This window comes from Moschus berezovskii, chromosome 9, assembly GCF_049115385.1.
Source record: "Moschus berezovskii isolate FMDL1 chromosome 9, NW_MosBer_1.0, whole genome shotgun sequence".
Classification (NCBI taxonomy): Eukaryota; Metazoa; Chordata; class Mammalia; order Artiodactyla; family Moschidae; genus Moschus; species Moschus berezovskii.
In genome coordinates this window covers 22,612,437-22,628,760 of record NC_142468.1, presented here as the reverse complement: position 1 = coordinate 22,628,760, position 16,324 = coordinate 22,612,437, and the positions used below count along the sequence as shown (strand labels likewise).

Below are 16,324 nucleotides of genomic sequence, written 5' to 3'. Positions count from 1 at the left end.
CGTGTCTGGGACAGGACAGGAAAAGCAACTTGATATTTGGAAACATCAGAAAACGTAATTCTTTGGAGGCTGTTATTGTCAGTCCGCTGCATCTTTCCCTCAGTTCCGACTAAAAAAAGGGTCAATTCCAGGATTTCAGTATCCTGAGTCCATCTAAGCCTGGGAAGGGAGATCAAGTGGATATTTCCTTCAACTCTAAATTTTGTGGTCCTAATGTGACCTTTGTCCCAATACCTAGAAATGACCTTGACCACTGGCATCGAGACAGTGTACCACAGCTTTTCTTCTAGTGTTCAGGGTGGTTTTGAATCAAGTTTCCAGTTAGGCGAGAATTGAAACAGGAAAGGAGTAAAGGAGAAGGGTGTCTAAGCAACCAAGTCTTCCCTGGAAGAGAAGAGGAAGCCACGAGAAGTGAATAATAGGTTTATTTGCATATACATAAGAGAAGAGCTAGCGTTGCTGGGAGAGGGGCAGGGCTCGTGAGGAGGTAAGGCTTCAGCAGAGGAAGGCACCTTGACAAACAAGGACTCCGGGCTCAGTAAACCAAGCACAGTTGCAACCTTCTTTTGCCCCAAGCCCACGACTCATTTAACTCATTTATCTGTTGTCAGAGAGGACATGGGAGTCACTTACAAAACCATGTGGAAAATAAAGTGGAGGGAACCAATTTTATAAATCTGGACCAGCCACTTAAAACTTTATGTACAGGATGCAGAAAAAACCCATAAGCGGCACCTTTGAATAGTTCAAACCTAATCAAGTGCCATCTGCCCTGTTAGTAAAAACAGCTATCACGGAAGAATCTGGGGATTAAATGTGCCTCCAAAGTTGAGGCCTCAATCCTACAAGTTTAGGCAAAGGGACCCTAGAAGTGGGAGTTCCTGCCAGGTTTGCAGGACCACGATCACAGACAAGAGATCTCTGGGGATCAGAGTGGAATGGTTAAGAGACACGCCTGCTTCTGTGGGTACGCTGTGGCGCCAAGCTCCTGGCAAGCGGAATCTGGGGTGTCTCCCAAGGATGGAAGGCATCCTTGCTAAAAACATCTTTTCTTGGATTCTAAAGTTGAACCAGAATGAACTTTGACTTCTGAGTATCCAAAGGAGATAAAGGCTCTTAACATGAAAAGATCAAGTTCTGCCTTTGCGAACAGTAACTACCAAGTGGCTAGTTCTCAACGGAACTTTACCTACTTCTTTTTCTCCAGGAAGATATGTGGTGATTGTCCTTAGAGAAGTCAGAAGTTGCCAGCTACTGACTAGATGCAGTAATATAAAATAAAAAGATTGGACATGCTGACTAGGAAGGGGAAGAGAAACACACACTGAGTGATTATATCTTTTTTTTTGTATATAAAGGATTAAAAAATTCCAATTTAATAATAAATTTTGGAAAAGCAAATGTAAAATGACTTGGGCTTATAAAACCAGAATTTACAATTATCTGTGTATAGTCAAAGACAAATCATAGAACCGTTCTGATTACAGATTAAAGTAATTCTACTGGTTACAGAATCACTGACCCACTCCCCGGTGAGATTACAGTTGTTCAATTGTAAGCATCTCCACTGCTACTCACACTCCTTTGTCTCCTCCTCAGACAGTGTTTTCACACCCAAGTCATGGCACACACACCAGGCACATCTTTCTTTCCACAAAGCTTAGCAAGATGATCCCTCCTTCCGGCTTAGATCAACAACCTTCCCTTATAAATAACCCCCCTTCCCCTGGTCACTAAATTCATCCACGTCTTCATCCTCCACAGGCTCCCTCCCCTTAGTCCCAGTTCCAGTAGGACATGTCCATCCCTAAAAAGAATGCTGGATTCATGAGGCCACACCAGTCACAAGCTAGGACCTCTCTAGGCCAATGGCGCTGGGCTCCTAGTTGTCCAGCACCTATGTGCTCAAGAAAGCTGTAGAGTTCTCTCTCCCTCTTTTCTTCCCAGTATTCTCCTGCCCTCTCATGACATCCATGCCAACAAGCTATCTGTCATTCTAGGTTTCCCTGTCTTGTACAAGCCTTCATTAATAACCAAGTGACTGTAACTACCACGGCAATGCTGAAAAGATCCTCGTCTTTTCCTCTCTCAATCTTTATCTACCTTCATGAACAAAGTCGCCTCTAGAAGCCAGTGACTCCTCTCTCTACACTCTCTGCCTCCTGAGAGATCTACTCAATAACAATCTGTTACTCTGAGATGCCTACTCTGCAAGATCCAGTCACAACACCACAGCCTCTGTGGACTGCAGGCTGGAGGGAAGATGCCAGGCCCACCAATTCTGATCGATCATTTCGGATTAAATTAAATGAATGCAGTACCACACTCTGCTCTTCCCTACACTTCTTCATTAACACACCTATAACATCCACTTTAGTAGTCTGAGCACAAAGCTCTTGAGAGCTGTCTTTTCCCTTTCTTTCCACAGGCTGAGACGCCACCATGTGGGGCCAAGGAAGTGCCTGCTGGCCTTCTGAGTGCCTCTTAGGAACTTGTTAAAGTGTTACCCACAACTAGTTATATTTTACGGCCCCCCTACAGTATGGTGTTGCACCTTTGCTCAATTTGCAACCAGTGAACTTGATCAGGGATCTATGTTCTCTCGAATCTGATCTTAAGTGCTAACCTCTCATTTGCATGAAAAAATGCTCCACTTTTAGTACATCTACTTTAATGCTCAATGAAGAAGTGCTGCTGAGAAAACATGGAAGATTTCTTTAAGAAAGGAACCATGCTTTCCTTTCCAGCACAGCCAGTGGGCTGAAGGCCTGTTTCCACTCTTGTCTCCATTCTTTCAGCATAAATCCACTACTCACTGGCAACACAGTCTGATTTAGCAGGCACTCATCATTAAAACCAGAACATCCATGGCATGTAAACGAGGTGAGATGGCAAAAACACACAGACCCAGAGCCTTTCTGATGGAGAATGGAAAGAAAGTCTGAGACAGCGAGCTCACGCGTGCGGGTGCGCACACGAGAACAAGTCAAACATCTCAATAAGGATTTACTGTAATAGAATCTGCACAGGTACACTATGCTCAAGTCTTACTAGAAAGGACTCACTTGCATTTTTTCCCTTTCTTAACGCAGCACAACCAATGGCCAGCTAAACATCAGACCCATTGTTGAATAGAAGGGAGCAGCATCAGACACAAAATTTCAGGCCCTGGTTTTACGTGCCTTTAATACTATTTTTCCTTTCCTCTGTGTTCACTAAACAGGATTTAAAATTTTTGTAAAGCTACTTGTCATAGCTTTTTGTTTTCCCTTTGTATTTATCATGTTTTTAATTTCTTCTCTGAGGAGGAATTCTCCGAATCTGTGTCTTCCAATTCGATTCGGTGCCTCTTGAGGCCACTATGGCCATGAACAGCCCTGCTGCTGTCTGTGTCTGGGGGGTCAGTGGGGTCCTCTCTCGTTACAGCACTGGGGGACTCACAGGCCATTTCAGACCCGCAACAATCTTTGTGTAGGAGTATCCCTGTCAGGGACAAGTTATCGTGGTCAGCGTCCACACGTCCTGGGGAAGAGCAGGCCAGTGCCTCCAGCTCCCCTAAGTTCTGCCCATTGTTGTGGGGGTGCGGGGGGCGGGGGTGCAGGCGTCCATTGTTGTGGTTGGCACAGATGGTTTCCAGGCTCCTCTCCTCACTGTCATCAGACTGGGTCCTGAGACAGTTGCCAGACCCGCTGCTCAGAGTGGAACCAGACGCCTTGGGGACAGGAGGGGAGGGTGCCTCCTCAGCCCGGCTGCTCAGGGCCTTGCTTAGGGCCTTTCCATTGAGCTTCTTGGTTTCAAAAGTGTGTTCTACAGTGCCACCATTGTTGGAGTCCTGAGAAGCATCCTCGGGTGCCTCTGCCCAAAGGTGGCCGCTGGGCTCGGGGCCTGGGCCATTGTTGGGGCTTAGGGCAGTAGTCCCTTCTTTAAAAGCGTCCTTGCTGCGGCCTTCCGGCGGCAGGTCCTGGGTCCTCTGGGCCACTGCCGCGTTTAGACAGGCTTCCTTGCTGGAAGAAGGGATTGGGTTGTCCTTGTGGCTGGTTCCCGCCCTCCCTTCATCGGCCTCCCCAGACACAAGCGAGCTCTCGCCATCTTTGTTGTTTGAGTAGGAGATGTAGGAGTAGCGGAGCCACTTGTAAGCTTTATAAATCTTCCGCTCAACTGACTCGATGTCAGAAGTTGGCGATGCTCGGCTTGGTTGAATCTCCAGAGTGGACGCGCTCCGCTCAGGGGAGGAGGTGGGGGAGGAAGAGAGGTCATCTACTTTGATCTGGGGGTAATCATAGTTGTCTTCGCCAATGTAGGTGTCGGTGGGCTTGGGCGGGGCGCCGGGCCTCTCTTCTCGAGGTGTCTTCTGCCGGCGCCGCATGGCGTTCCGCTGCCGGGTGGATGCGCGCCGTTCGTTCAGCTCCTCCTCGTCCTCGGAGCTGCTGGAACTGCTGGAGCTGCTGGACTCGTCTTCGGGGCTGGGAGACCGTGGCCGGGGAAAGAGGTCTGTGTCCAGTTCCACCTCACAGGCGTTCTCTTCAGAGTCAGACTCATTGGAAAGGGCCAGGAGGCGTTTGTCCTGGTAGCGCCGCAGGGCAGACAGGCGCTGCTGGCGAGACGTGGCATCCTCGCACGAGGGCAGCGGCGGGGTGGACGCAACCACGTTTGTGGCAGTGACCCGCAGGGGCCCCAGGTGGAAGGCGCTGTCGGCAGACTCATCCACTGTGGGCGGAGGGGAGCGGGGCAGCGAGGCCGAGGACTCGGAGTCGGTGTAGCCTGAGCGCTCGCTGACCCCTGCGTGCAGCTGGAGGATGGTGCTCTCGCTGAGGTCACTGTCCGAGTCCGAGCTCCAGCCCTCGATCTCCCGACGCACCAGGGAGTCAAAGAAGGCCATCATCCGGGGGTCTTCCTGCACAGACTGGTTGGCGTAGTCATGAGACAGGCCACTCCCACTGTTCAGCACAAGGCTGATGTACTCTTCGTGGGTATAGAGACAGCGAGAATCATCCTCAATCCGACCGTCTAGATCTCCGGTACATCCTGGCTGCTTGTATGGGCTCCAGATCTGCACAGAAGGTGAAAACAAAACCAAGGAAGCCAGATTGGAATGTATTCTAAAGCTGTTGGCCATAAAGAGCTTCCCCAGACTCTCCCTGTCATTTATCCGTGACTTGCTAACCAACTTCAAGCCCCGGGTAAACACACACCATGACTCCCACTGCCCCCCTCCCCTTTAGCTTCCTCTACCAGTAGCCTGGAAATCACAATAACCCCCTTCATAATCTCAGAGGACAGAGGATGACTTGAAGATTGGCCAATGTGTTCAAAACTCTCACAAGACTGGAGAGGTACCACTTTTCCAAAGTGAAAACAGACCCAGCAGTCAGTCCTCTGCAACAGTTAATATTTCAGCCTATAACTACTTCTCCCCAAATGCAATATTTCTATTTTTAACTAATGGGAATTGCTTACTGGAGCTTGGTAAGAATAGCCAACTGCCTACACTGCAGTTCCCTCTTGGACATGCAGGCATCAGTTACCCAGGAAACTGGGTTCTCTTAACCAGGGAGCTGCTGGCTTGCTCCCCAACTATTCTGTTAGCTATTGGAATAGGCAGGACTCACCTTCCAAGCCCACAGACCCATCTCTTAATACCCCTCCACTCATATGCGCTCATAGCCAAAAAATGGCAGAACTAGGATTCAAACTGAAGTCTGTCTGAATGCAGAAGCCCAGCTTTACGAGCTGAATTAAGTCATGCAAAAGTGGAGTTCTAGGTAATTAAGCTGTCACTGCAGATGAGAACGATTAGTTTCACCTGACTCTGCCAGACTGGTCCTGAGCAGCACAGAGAAGCTCAGTTATATCAGCTGGTAGTTATGGCAACTCAGATGAAACTCCAGGTGATTTTCTTGCCTTAACAGGCTGGTGTCTATCTTTAGATGGCACCCAACCCAGAAAGTAGTGGCTTCTCGTTCCCTATCCTCTATCAAGCCAATGGCTTTGCTTCCCCAAAGTTATCCAAGGACAAATTCACCTTCCTGTGAGCATGCTCCTGAGGCTCGCTCCCTCCATGCTTTACTTTGATCTCCCAGGAGGCAGCATCTCTCAGGAGGATCCCCAGTTCAAGAGGGGCTGAAAGGGCTTCTAGGCTAGGTCTCTTCCCCAATTCCCAATTCAGATTCATTCCTCCTTCAACTTTGTCCCCTGCCCACAACTCCTCAGGTGTCCTCCCACCCCCAGCTTCACAATCTCACCAGGGAAGTGTTAAGGCAGTGATTCTCAAACTTTGGTGTGAATGTGAATTACCTGAAGAATAATTAAAACGCTGACTCCTGAGCCTCACCCTTAGAGACTCTGATTCAGTAAGTCATGGGGAGGTCACCAGGGCTCTGCACTTTTAATAAGCACTCGAGGAGTGAGAAAGTGGAGGGACCAACTTTTAAGAAACAGTGGAATATATTAACAGTTAGCATAAAATAAGTTGCAAAAGATAAAGGCTTTGTCTGAAGCAATTCTCAAATTCTTTGTGAGACTCACTGTTTGGGAAACACTTAGATCTGGTCTTTAGCAACAGGCTCAAGCTATAAATGACTATCTTTGCAAACAGATGTCTCTGGGAATAAAAGTTTGGTGGCTTAGGAAAAAAACTGAAAGGTTCAACAAGCAAAGCCCTTAGGATGTTTCAGAGTTGTAGTCTATACGCTAGGCTAAATCTCACTCCCCCAGTTAAAAATGGAAAATGTTACTAACCATGTTATATAATATGAAGATAAATCCTTATGTACTTCCCAGAAACTCAGAATTTAACAGAAGAACAAAACATTCATGGTGAGATGATTGCTGGCCCAACTATCCAACAAGCCTGGGTTTTAGTCTACTACCCAGCCCCCTACATCTTCACTTCAGGAATGAAAATCATAATACTGAAAGTTGGCATTTATATGCGCTCTGGAATGTATTAAGCTGAGGTAGACTTTCATTCCTGAAGCCTGGAGTAATGGAACAAAATGCTGGATCAGAAGGCAAGAGGCTTGAGTGTGGGTTCCCACACAGCTCTAGTTTGCTCAGCTCCCCATCTAAACAGTGAAATTAGACGGGTCTCATGCAACCTGAAGATTCAAGGCAAAACAAAAGATCCATCCCAGACGGCCAGTCGCCAATCCTCAAGGGACCTATAACACAGAGCTGTGGGAGAGGCAGAACAGGTAGGAACCTAAGCCTCCTCACTCACATGGCCCAGAGCAAATGACTTCGCCCGGGAAGCCTCTTTCCTCAGTTGTAGACATGAGAAGGGTGAAATGATGTAACTTATACCAAAGTACCAATAATTGTAGTGCTTCCTCCTTCATTTGCAAATGAATACCTCAACTAGAGGTTTTAGACTCATCCTCAAACAGACTTTTGAACACCAGAGGCCCTGACCATCCCGATTATCTTAGTCTTCATCCTTAAAACATCAAATTTCAAACATTTGTGAAATTATCTTTTTAATACCGAAAGTCAACAACTCAGAAGTGAAGCAATGAAAACACAGCTTCCTGTTGCATGTGAACTGTGGCTAGATATCTTCATGGGACAAGGTTCATGAGAAAAGGAGGAGGGATGTGCAGCTTTCTCTTGAAGCCCAGTGACAGTGACAAGTTTAGCTCAAGAGGCTGGTGAGCAAACAGATGCAGTTCAATTCTAATTCAAAAAACATCGAAATGGAATGCAATTTCAGTAACAAGTGTTCTGACCCACACAGGTGACTGTGACATGCTTGATGTAGCATCTCTAAACCCTCTTCTCTCTCTGCACTATTATACTAAATTCAGACATCTGGCCACCTACCAAGAAAAACGACACAGACAGAGACTTAAGTTGTTATTCAGGGGTGCTTCACACTCTCTAATCTGGATTCCAAGACTCCCTGGGCCCACCTGTGGCTTACACCTTCCCAGCCTTACATCCAAGCCCTCCCCTTTCTGTGCTCTTCATTTTGGCCAAATGATCATTTCCTAAACAGGTCCTACACTTTGCATTTACTCATGAGCATACTACCTGGAGTGCAGTAGGTGATCAATAAATATTAATTGATTCAGTAAAATAACTAAATATCCAATCTCTCTCTTTAAAATGGCAGTCCCATCTTATTCCTTTCTTTTCTTTTGCACACTTTTTTCTTCAAAATCTAGTTCAAGTATTACTTGAGACAGTTCAAGTATACTGAGATTACCCAATAGGGGGAAAAAATCTCTGCCTCCCCACACAGCAATGTTTCTATCTCTTATGTACTTTGCATTTTCATTATTTTTATTTATTTTCTCTCATACTGGGTCATCAATTCCTGTGGGGACCTGCATTACCTATCTTTGCATTCCTCACAGGACCTAGCACAAATTACACACAGTAGGTATGGTTCACAAATACTGGGTGAACAGACAAATATTGGTCTTTGAGGAAAAAAAAAAAGCCAGCGATTGTTCATCTTTCTCTCTCTTATGTTTAACTACAAAATAACCCCGTTTTTTGCTAAGTGTGGGCATTCAAGAGGATATAAGATCTACTGTGGGTGAGAAAAGGCTGGCCCTGACTCCTTTCCTCCAGGCTAGCTAGTAAGGCATCAGCAAAGGAAAGTCAGGGAGAAGGTGGAGCAAACAGAGACAGATGAAGAGAGAGCCTGGCTGGATTAAAGTATGGTGGAATGATGCTCTTTGAGCCACTGACCCTCTCAGAAAAAACACATGAAAGAAAGAGATTTTAAGATTTTTTAAGGTGGACCATTTTAAAAGTCTTTATTGAATTTGTTACAGTACTGCTTCTGTTTTATATTTTAGTGCTTTGGCCATGAGGCAAGTGGGATTGTAGTTCCCCAATCAGGCATCAGACCGGCTCTCTCTGCATTGGAAGGTAAAATCTTAACCACTGGACTGCCAGATAAATACCTGAAAGTGACTTTTATTAAAATAGAAACTGTCAGGCACAGGTAACCTGTAAGGCACTTCTAGGTGTCATTCACTTGACAGATGGGAGACAGACTCGAAGAGCTGCCCAAGGGTACTAACTGTTACTGACTTAAGGTTTCCAGTGGCTAAACATGCCTCCTGGTGGGGCAGGGTTCAGACCCCACTGGAACCTGAAAGCAATGAGTTCTACAGTTTAGTCTGAATATTTTCACAGAGAAAATATTTTCTCCTTTAAGAACTTGGCTAGTCTCCAACCTCTGACCTCTTGGGTAAGGATTCCAACTGACTAAACAATGATTGGGGAGACTTAGCACAGAAGCATCCTAGGGTGTCAGCCAAGCAGGAATCTCTCTTCTAAAGGAGATGCTCAAGCAGAGCTCCCTGAGAAAGAGAATGATGTCAGCAGGACTACGGAGGACACGCTACTATGCCAACCTGTGAGTCACGCGCTAAAGGAAAAGGGAAAGCAATGCAAGGGACGGGGCGGTTCAGTCATCACCCAAGTGAAGGACTGCTGAGATGAACAAATACAGCAGGAGCACCAGGCCACCTGCTGCCTGCCCACTAGCATGGGAAGGGTGGCCAGACATTGAGAAGAACAAAGAACAGGGCCCTGTGCTAGCCTTACCACTACTAGCTATATAATTAACCCCAAACAGTAAATTTATAATTTACAACTCACCCTCTGCAAAAAGAAAAAGTCAATAAAAACAATCTAAGTCTAGGTCTAGCCCTGTTTATTTATGGGTAAATAAACGTATGCAATCATGAAAGTCAGCCCTGATCAACAGGGCCAATAAAACCTAAATAAAGGGAGTTGGAATAACGACAAATAAAAATACTGACCCATACTCCAACATTGCATTTCTGATAGTTTCCTCTGCCTCAGACATAAGTTCGATAGTTTTTTTAAAAAGAACAAAAGAAAATGAAAACTATCCATTTGTTACAAATCAATCTTCACATTTCCCCTGAAATCTCCCTCAAGTTTTCAATTGTTATTTTGGGGGAAAGTGAGGAGTTTTATGTTTTGCTGGGGGGTCAAGTTATCACAGGGTCCTCGGGAATTCATCATTTGCCTTGAGACCTCATTTTCTCAGCTGTGGAGAAGGGTTACCAGCAGTCCACTGGAATGTGAGTGATGGGCAGTGGGCCATTCTTCCGTGGACACAGGCCAGGCTGGGTCTCCCATTTACAAGCTCTAAAAATATCCCTTGGCAGGGTTACGTTCATTCAGTCAATGTGCAATTGATGCAAGTGTTCATCCTCAATCACAACCACATGAAGTGGTTTTTGATATGTCCTGAGACAAGTTAGCTATGGTTCTGGAAGTCACTTGTTATATCTGTGCCATATGAGGACAGCAATTAATGCAAAGTGCACACCCAGTAACTGAGGGGATGGTAGCTTCTTTATCTCCAGATGGGGTTTGGAAAGCAGAATTCATCAGACTCCAGATCAAACGCCGTTGGAAATGCAGCCACATACAGGTAGTATCTGTTTTCAAAGCCTCATGACTAATTTTTAAGAAAAGAGTCCCTCCTGAAAGGAGGGTTTAAAAACCACTCTATTTAACATAAATTTTTCCATACTTTGTAATCTGTCAAAATAATTGAGAATTCTAATAGACCTTTAGTATGTTTAGCTATGATGTGCTACATACATTGTTTTTTTCCATTTATCAACTTGCAGTGATTTCTCTCAAAGGACAAAAGGGGAATATGCCTCACCTTGATAATCTTTTCTACACCAGAAGAGCAGATCATGTAGGTGTGGGGGTTAAATCGGACCTGGTTAACAATAGACCGATGCCCTTTCAGCACCATGAAGGCTCCGTTGACCACCCTACCAATGCCACCTGGGAAGACAGAAGGAAACAAAAATCAAATGATGAAACAGATGGAAGTAAACAGGCTCCAGTAATGGCAAACAAACAGCTCTGAACCAGAGTCGAAATTTTTTACTAACTTTATCACCAGCAGAATGCCTAATCTTCCAGATAAAGTTGCTATGGAAAGAAGGAAGATGAAATATCTCTCAGCATATGTGCTCTTACCCAGAGCCTTTATTTAGCCTTTAAGCATTGCCCACACCCACCCACTGCAATTCCATTGTCAATGAAGCCACAGCCACTTAAAACATTTCTCAAGTTTTTGATCCCTAGGATAGAATCCCAGTGTTACCTTAGAAAAGGCTAGTCATAAGCAAAATGAGACTGATGCGCTTGAGAACAGTTAGGCAGCTAAGCCAGGGACATGAAGAACCAGAAGCATATAATTACTTAAGTGTACCCAAAACATCACTGATCCAGTTGCCCTCAATTTCTATGATGAAAGTAGCAAACAAAACATACAAAAACCTCTGGGAAAGCAATGAAGAAAATTCTTTCTTCACTCTGATAGGGAGAACTAAGGATAAAGCAAGGATATACGGGTCATTTTCACCATAAGCAGAGTCCAAATATGGAAAATTACAGAGGGTGGGCCTTGAAGACATCATGTGCGGAGGCCACTGATAGAAAGTGGTATCTTATGGACCATCCTGTAGGCTTTCTTTTTCAATGATGAGAAAAGTACCCGAGGCCTAGAACTTATAACACAGATGAAAATGTCATCATTTATGAACTCGGGATAATCTTAAAGGTTCAACTTCATTGGTAAGGGCATCACACTCCCACAGGACACATGCACCCAAGTCTTAAAAAAGGTCACTTTTAAGCAGCCATCAACAGCTCAGTACACACAGACTGACATGTGCTCCTGGTCAACTGGCAAAATGTGATGCATACAGACACAGACAAATGAGTGCTCATTTATTTAAGCAGGGAGAGCCTTCGCAGACCCTGTCAGGAGCATGGCATCACTGGGGCACAAAGTACCATTTGCACCACCTCGGCTCCACGTGCTCCATATTCCAGGGCCAACTTCACTCAGTTCAAACATTCATGCCAAACATTTCTCATCTCACTATCTGCAGGGAAAATGGCTAGAACAATATCCCTTTTCCAGGGATAATCTGGTTCTGCAGAAGGTGTCTTCTGCTTTTGGTCTCCTGACACAACTCCTCTTTCACCTCTCCTGCCTCATGAGAGATATTCCTCTCTACTGACATGTACATATCTTTTTTTTTTTCCAATAGCAAGAGGTTGGAGACTGCACTGATTTGCTTCTGAATGGTGTCAGCTTGGCTAGCACCAGGTGCTTACTCTACTTGCCAAGTGACAAAATGTCCTTTCCCTAAATTTCGCCCCATGACTGACATTATTAATATCTGAATAACCCTGGATAGACAATACACTTATAGCTATTCGTATTTCAGCCCAACATCATCACATTTGCTAATAAACCATAAAAGAGAAGAAAGTAACCAGGACATCAGTTCAGTTCAGTCGCTCAGTCGTGTCCGACTCTTTGCGATCCCATGAATCACAGCACTCCAGGCCTCCCAGTCCATCACCAACTTCCGGAGTTCACTCAAACTCATGTCCATCGAGTTGGTGATGCCATCCAGCCATCTCATTCTCTGTCGTCCCCTTCTCCTCCTGCCCCCAATCCCTCTCAGCATCAGAGTCTTTTCCAGTGAGTCAACGCTTTGTATGAGGTGGCCAAAGTATTGGAGTTTCAGCTTTAGCATCAGTCCTTCCAATGAACACCCAGGACCAATCTCCTTTAGAATGGACTGGTTAGATCTCCTCGCAGTCCAAGGGACTCTCAAGAGTCTTCTCCAACATCACAGTTCAAAAGCATCAATTCTTCGGCGATCAGCTTTCTTCACAGTCCAACTCTCACATCCATACATGACCACAGGAAAAACTATAGCCTTGACTAGACGGACCTTGGTTGGCAAAGTAATGTCTCTGCTTTTTAGTATGCTATCTAGGTTGGTCATAACTTTCCTTCCAAGGAGTAAGCGTCTTTTAATTTCATGGCTGCAATCAGCATCTGCAGTGATTTTGGAGCCCCCCAAAATAAAGTCTGACACTGTTTCCCCATCTATTTCCTAGGTGTGTTTTTATGGAGACAAAAGAGTCAGGAAAGGTTTAAGCACCCAGGAAGGCTGCCATGATGGGAACACCTAGGCATCCTGAGTGCACTAGGTTTCTAAGGTGGAGAGGGAGGAGGTGAAGGTAACCTGAGCCCAGTCAAAACAAAAAGAAACTTGAGAGAACTAAGAGGGATCCATGGGAATCTAAAACAGTTGTCTCAATACACCCCCAAAGAGTTCCTTTGGGCCTGTTTCTTTTCTATAAATGGTTGATTCAACAAGCAGCAGTCCAGCTCATGGATCTCTTCTCAATCTTACGTTTCAACAGCCTGCTCCTATCCATACCTCCACTGGGGTGGTCACTAGCAAAGAATCTTATGCTTGAACCTAGTACCAATCTCGTTTAATCCTTCTGCTTCTAAGAAAAGGAATTTAAGTGACTCAGAGAATTTCAGTGACTTCTTCCAACTAGCTTAGCAGAGCCAGAATTTGAACCAGAGTCTGTTTGGTTTTAACGCCTAATATAAGAAGGAAACGGCAACCCACTCCAGTGTTTTTGCCTGGAGAATCCCAGAGACGGTGGAGCCTGGTGGGCTACCGTCTATGGGGTTGCACAGAGTCAGACACGACTGAAGTGACTTAGCAGCTTAGCAGCATCCTTTCCATTTTATCAGTGGCCTTTAAAAGATGAAAAGGTTTGAATAGGGATAGAGTCACAAGGTCATAACCAATTTCGAAATCCTTCTGGCATATAAGTTGGTTTTCATTTTAAGTCCTAAATTTAATAGGGGGTGGGGTGCTTTTCCAGGTGGCGCTAGAGGTAAACAATCCACCTGCCAATGCAAGAGACGCAATAGAGGTGGGTTCGATCCCTGGGTTGGGAAGATCCCCTGGAGGAGAAAACGGTAACCCACTCATGTGTTCTTGCCTGGAAAGTCCCATGGACCAGAGGAGCCTGATGGGTTACAGTCCATGGGGTTGCAAAGAGCTGGACATCACTGAGCACATGCAGAAGCGGGTAAGGAGAGGATTCTATCCAGGGTATCCTGAGCGCAAGGTCTATAGTATCGGCACAGGACATTTCATCCACTGCCAACACCAAATAATCTATGAAGTAGAACTGGATCTCGTGCACACCTAGAACCTGGAGGGCAACGCCTGAACTAAAGCAGGTACTTGCTATAACTAAAGCAGGCAACCACTGTTGAATGGACAGTGTTTCAGGAGAGGGCAATTCTAGAATAAGTACCACCAAAGGAGGACAGCTAGAAGGTCTCATGTCTTAAAGAAACAGCTACCATAGAACCAATGATTATTAACTAAACCAATCTTTCTGTCAAAGATGACTTAGAATACAATTACACTCACTTTCAGATCTAAAGAATAATTGAAGGGTATCAGTGCTCGAAAAATTCAGACCACGGAAAATCTGTTTCTACTGCTCTTTCACACACTGTGACCTCATCTGGTTTCTCTTCTTGGCAGTAATAACAAGAGAGTTTCTCCTTCTTACCCCAACGTGTACCCAAGAAACATGAAAAAGAGGAGGAAGTCAGTAAAGCCAAGAGACTGAAGGGGAAAACAGGTACAGAAAGAATTACTGCTGCCATCTGCATAAAGTAATCCAGGCTATACACTGAATCACAGCAATGAATAGGCTTCAGAGAGGTTCTCTATAGTCCCTCTCCAGTTTTCAGGTTTCCAGTGACTGAAAACAGCTGCTACTGAACAATTTACATAGAATGAGTTTAGAGAAGAAATTTTTATCAGTTCTGGAGATGTGTATAAATCAGATAGATTCCTTGAGTCTCAAATGACTAATGTCAAGACGCCAATACCAGTAAGAACATGGGTTCTCCTCTCCTCCATTATCTAACCAGAGCCTGCCCATCAACAGCAAAATCAAGCTGAAAAAACTTAGGCCGGGAATATTTTTGACAATAACTACATAACCTACATAATCTCCCTTTAGGGTCATCACTCATCTGTGGGTAAAGAGGCCTGGTAAGGATCAACTCCACCCCATGGTTACTGAGCCGAGTCACAACATTATTACTAATAATGGTACCAATAAATAAAACAGCACATATTCAAGAATAAGATCCTTGGTCATTCTTGAGCTGTCATTTGTTTATAAAGTTCTGTACAAACCAATGGTCATTTCTCTGAACCATCTGCTCTGGCTGGCTCAGCCAAACATGCTGGTACCATTTTGTAGGTTTCTTTTTAAGTTGAGGTCAAAGCTTCCATATATCCATCTTTCCTTTGTTTCAGAAGGGATACGAGGGAGGTGGGGAATGTTATGTCTTATCTGTTCTACTTCACTATTCTACTTCAAGACCTCAGAAAAGAAAATGAGTGAGAGGGCCATCTCATGAGATTCCAGCATTAGTGATTCACTCACTATCTTGGGATTCTAGGAAACACAGGGGACTCAGAAAAAACACCTTGTTCAGAACCCTGATAAAGACCTTTCTAAAATGCCATGGCCAAACGTTCCCACAGAGAAGACAAAGGACTAAGCCTACACGTGCTCACTGCCCTCTTTTCTTAACTATGCTCTTTTCACAAGATTCAGCCAGAGATTTGTCCCCTCAAGCCTCTCAAAAGGGTCAGGACACGACTCCCACTTTTTGCCAATTTCAATTACTTCTGTTTCTTGTCAATTTCATTCATTTTCAACAAAGTCTTCCAAGAATGAGGATGTTTTCAACTCAAAAGCTAAAAGCACTCTGGTCAGTATTTCTAGATGCTTTGGTTTAAACAGAAACTTATCCATTGTGCTAGGGTGTGATCCTCAACAGCACCTGGGACTGACTACAAAACAGGACACTGAAATATTTTGTTCTGAAATAAATTCCGAATCAAACTGGGTAAAATGGCAGTATTAATTTTCTTGTTACAGTCTTTGGATTTTCCACTCCTTCCTAATAGTCCATTAATTAATGGGTAGGACAAACACATTTGTGAGAATGGAAAGGAGAAACAATGGAAAACACAGAGATTAAGGAGGGGGAGTCTGAAAGCAAGAGTAAGGAACCAGGAACAGGGATTAGATGACTGGAAGGGTCTGTTGGAAGATAAGAAATTAGGACAGCAGGAGATAATTAGTGTTTCAAAAAAAATAGAGCACTGGGTCCTCATGAAGAGGGTAAACATCCTTGATATTCCAAGATTTATATGTTGACATGTTCAAGGACAATAAGAGCTGGGCATATAAGGACTTAACAAATGATTGTTGAATTGAAATTAGGGGAGAACACTGTTAAGAGTGATGCTTCCCAGGTGGCTCAGTAGTTAATAGAACCTGCTTGCCAATGCAGGAGACACAGGAGATGCAGGTTCAATCCGTGGGTTGGGAAGATGCCCTGGAGTAGGAAATAGCAAGCTATTCGAGTATTTTTACC

At 44.8% G+C, this 16,324-nt stretch overlaps 1 protein-coding gene across 3 annotated transcripts in view; it reads right to left on the bottom strand.

Annotated features, from left to right (window-relative positions):
- Positions 1–409: 409 nt before the first annotated feature.
- The window catches only part of DCAF5 (DDB1 and CUL4 associated factor 5), a 96,207-nt gene continuing 80,292 nt past the window's right edge, over positions 410–16,324 (bottom strand). For all 3 annotated transcript variants that reach the window (XM_055437300.2, XM_055437299.2, XM_055437298.2), the window contains exons 8-9: positions 10,664–10,791; positions 410–5,050 (exon numbers count right to left, since the gene is read on the bottom strand). In XM_055437300.2, the coding sequence (XP_055293275.2) occupies positions 3,281–5,050; positions 10,664–10,791 (1,898 nt within the window). In that variant the 3' untranslated portion in view covers positions 410–3,280. The remainder of the gene's footprint in view (positions 5,051–10,663; positions 10,792–16,324) is intronic.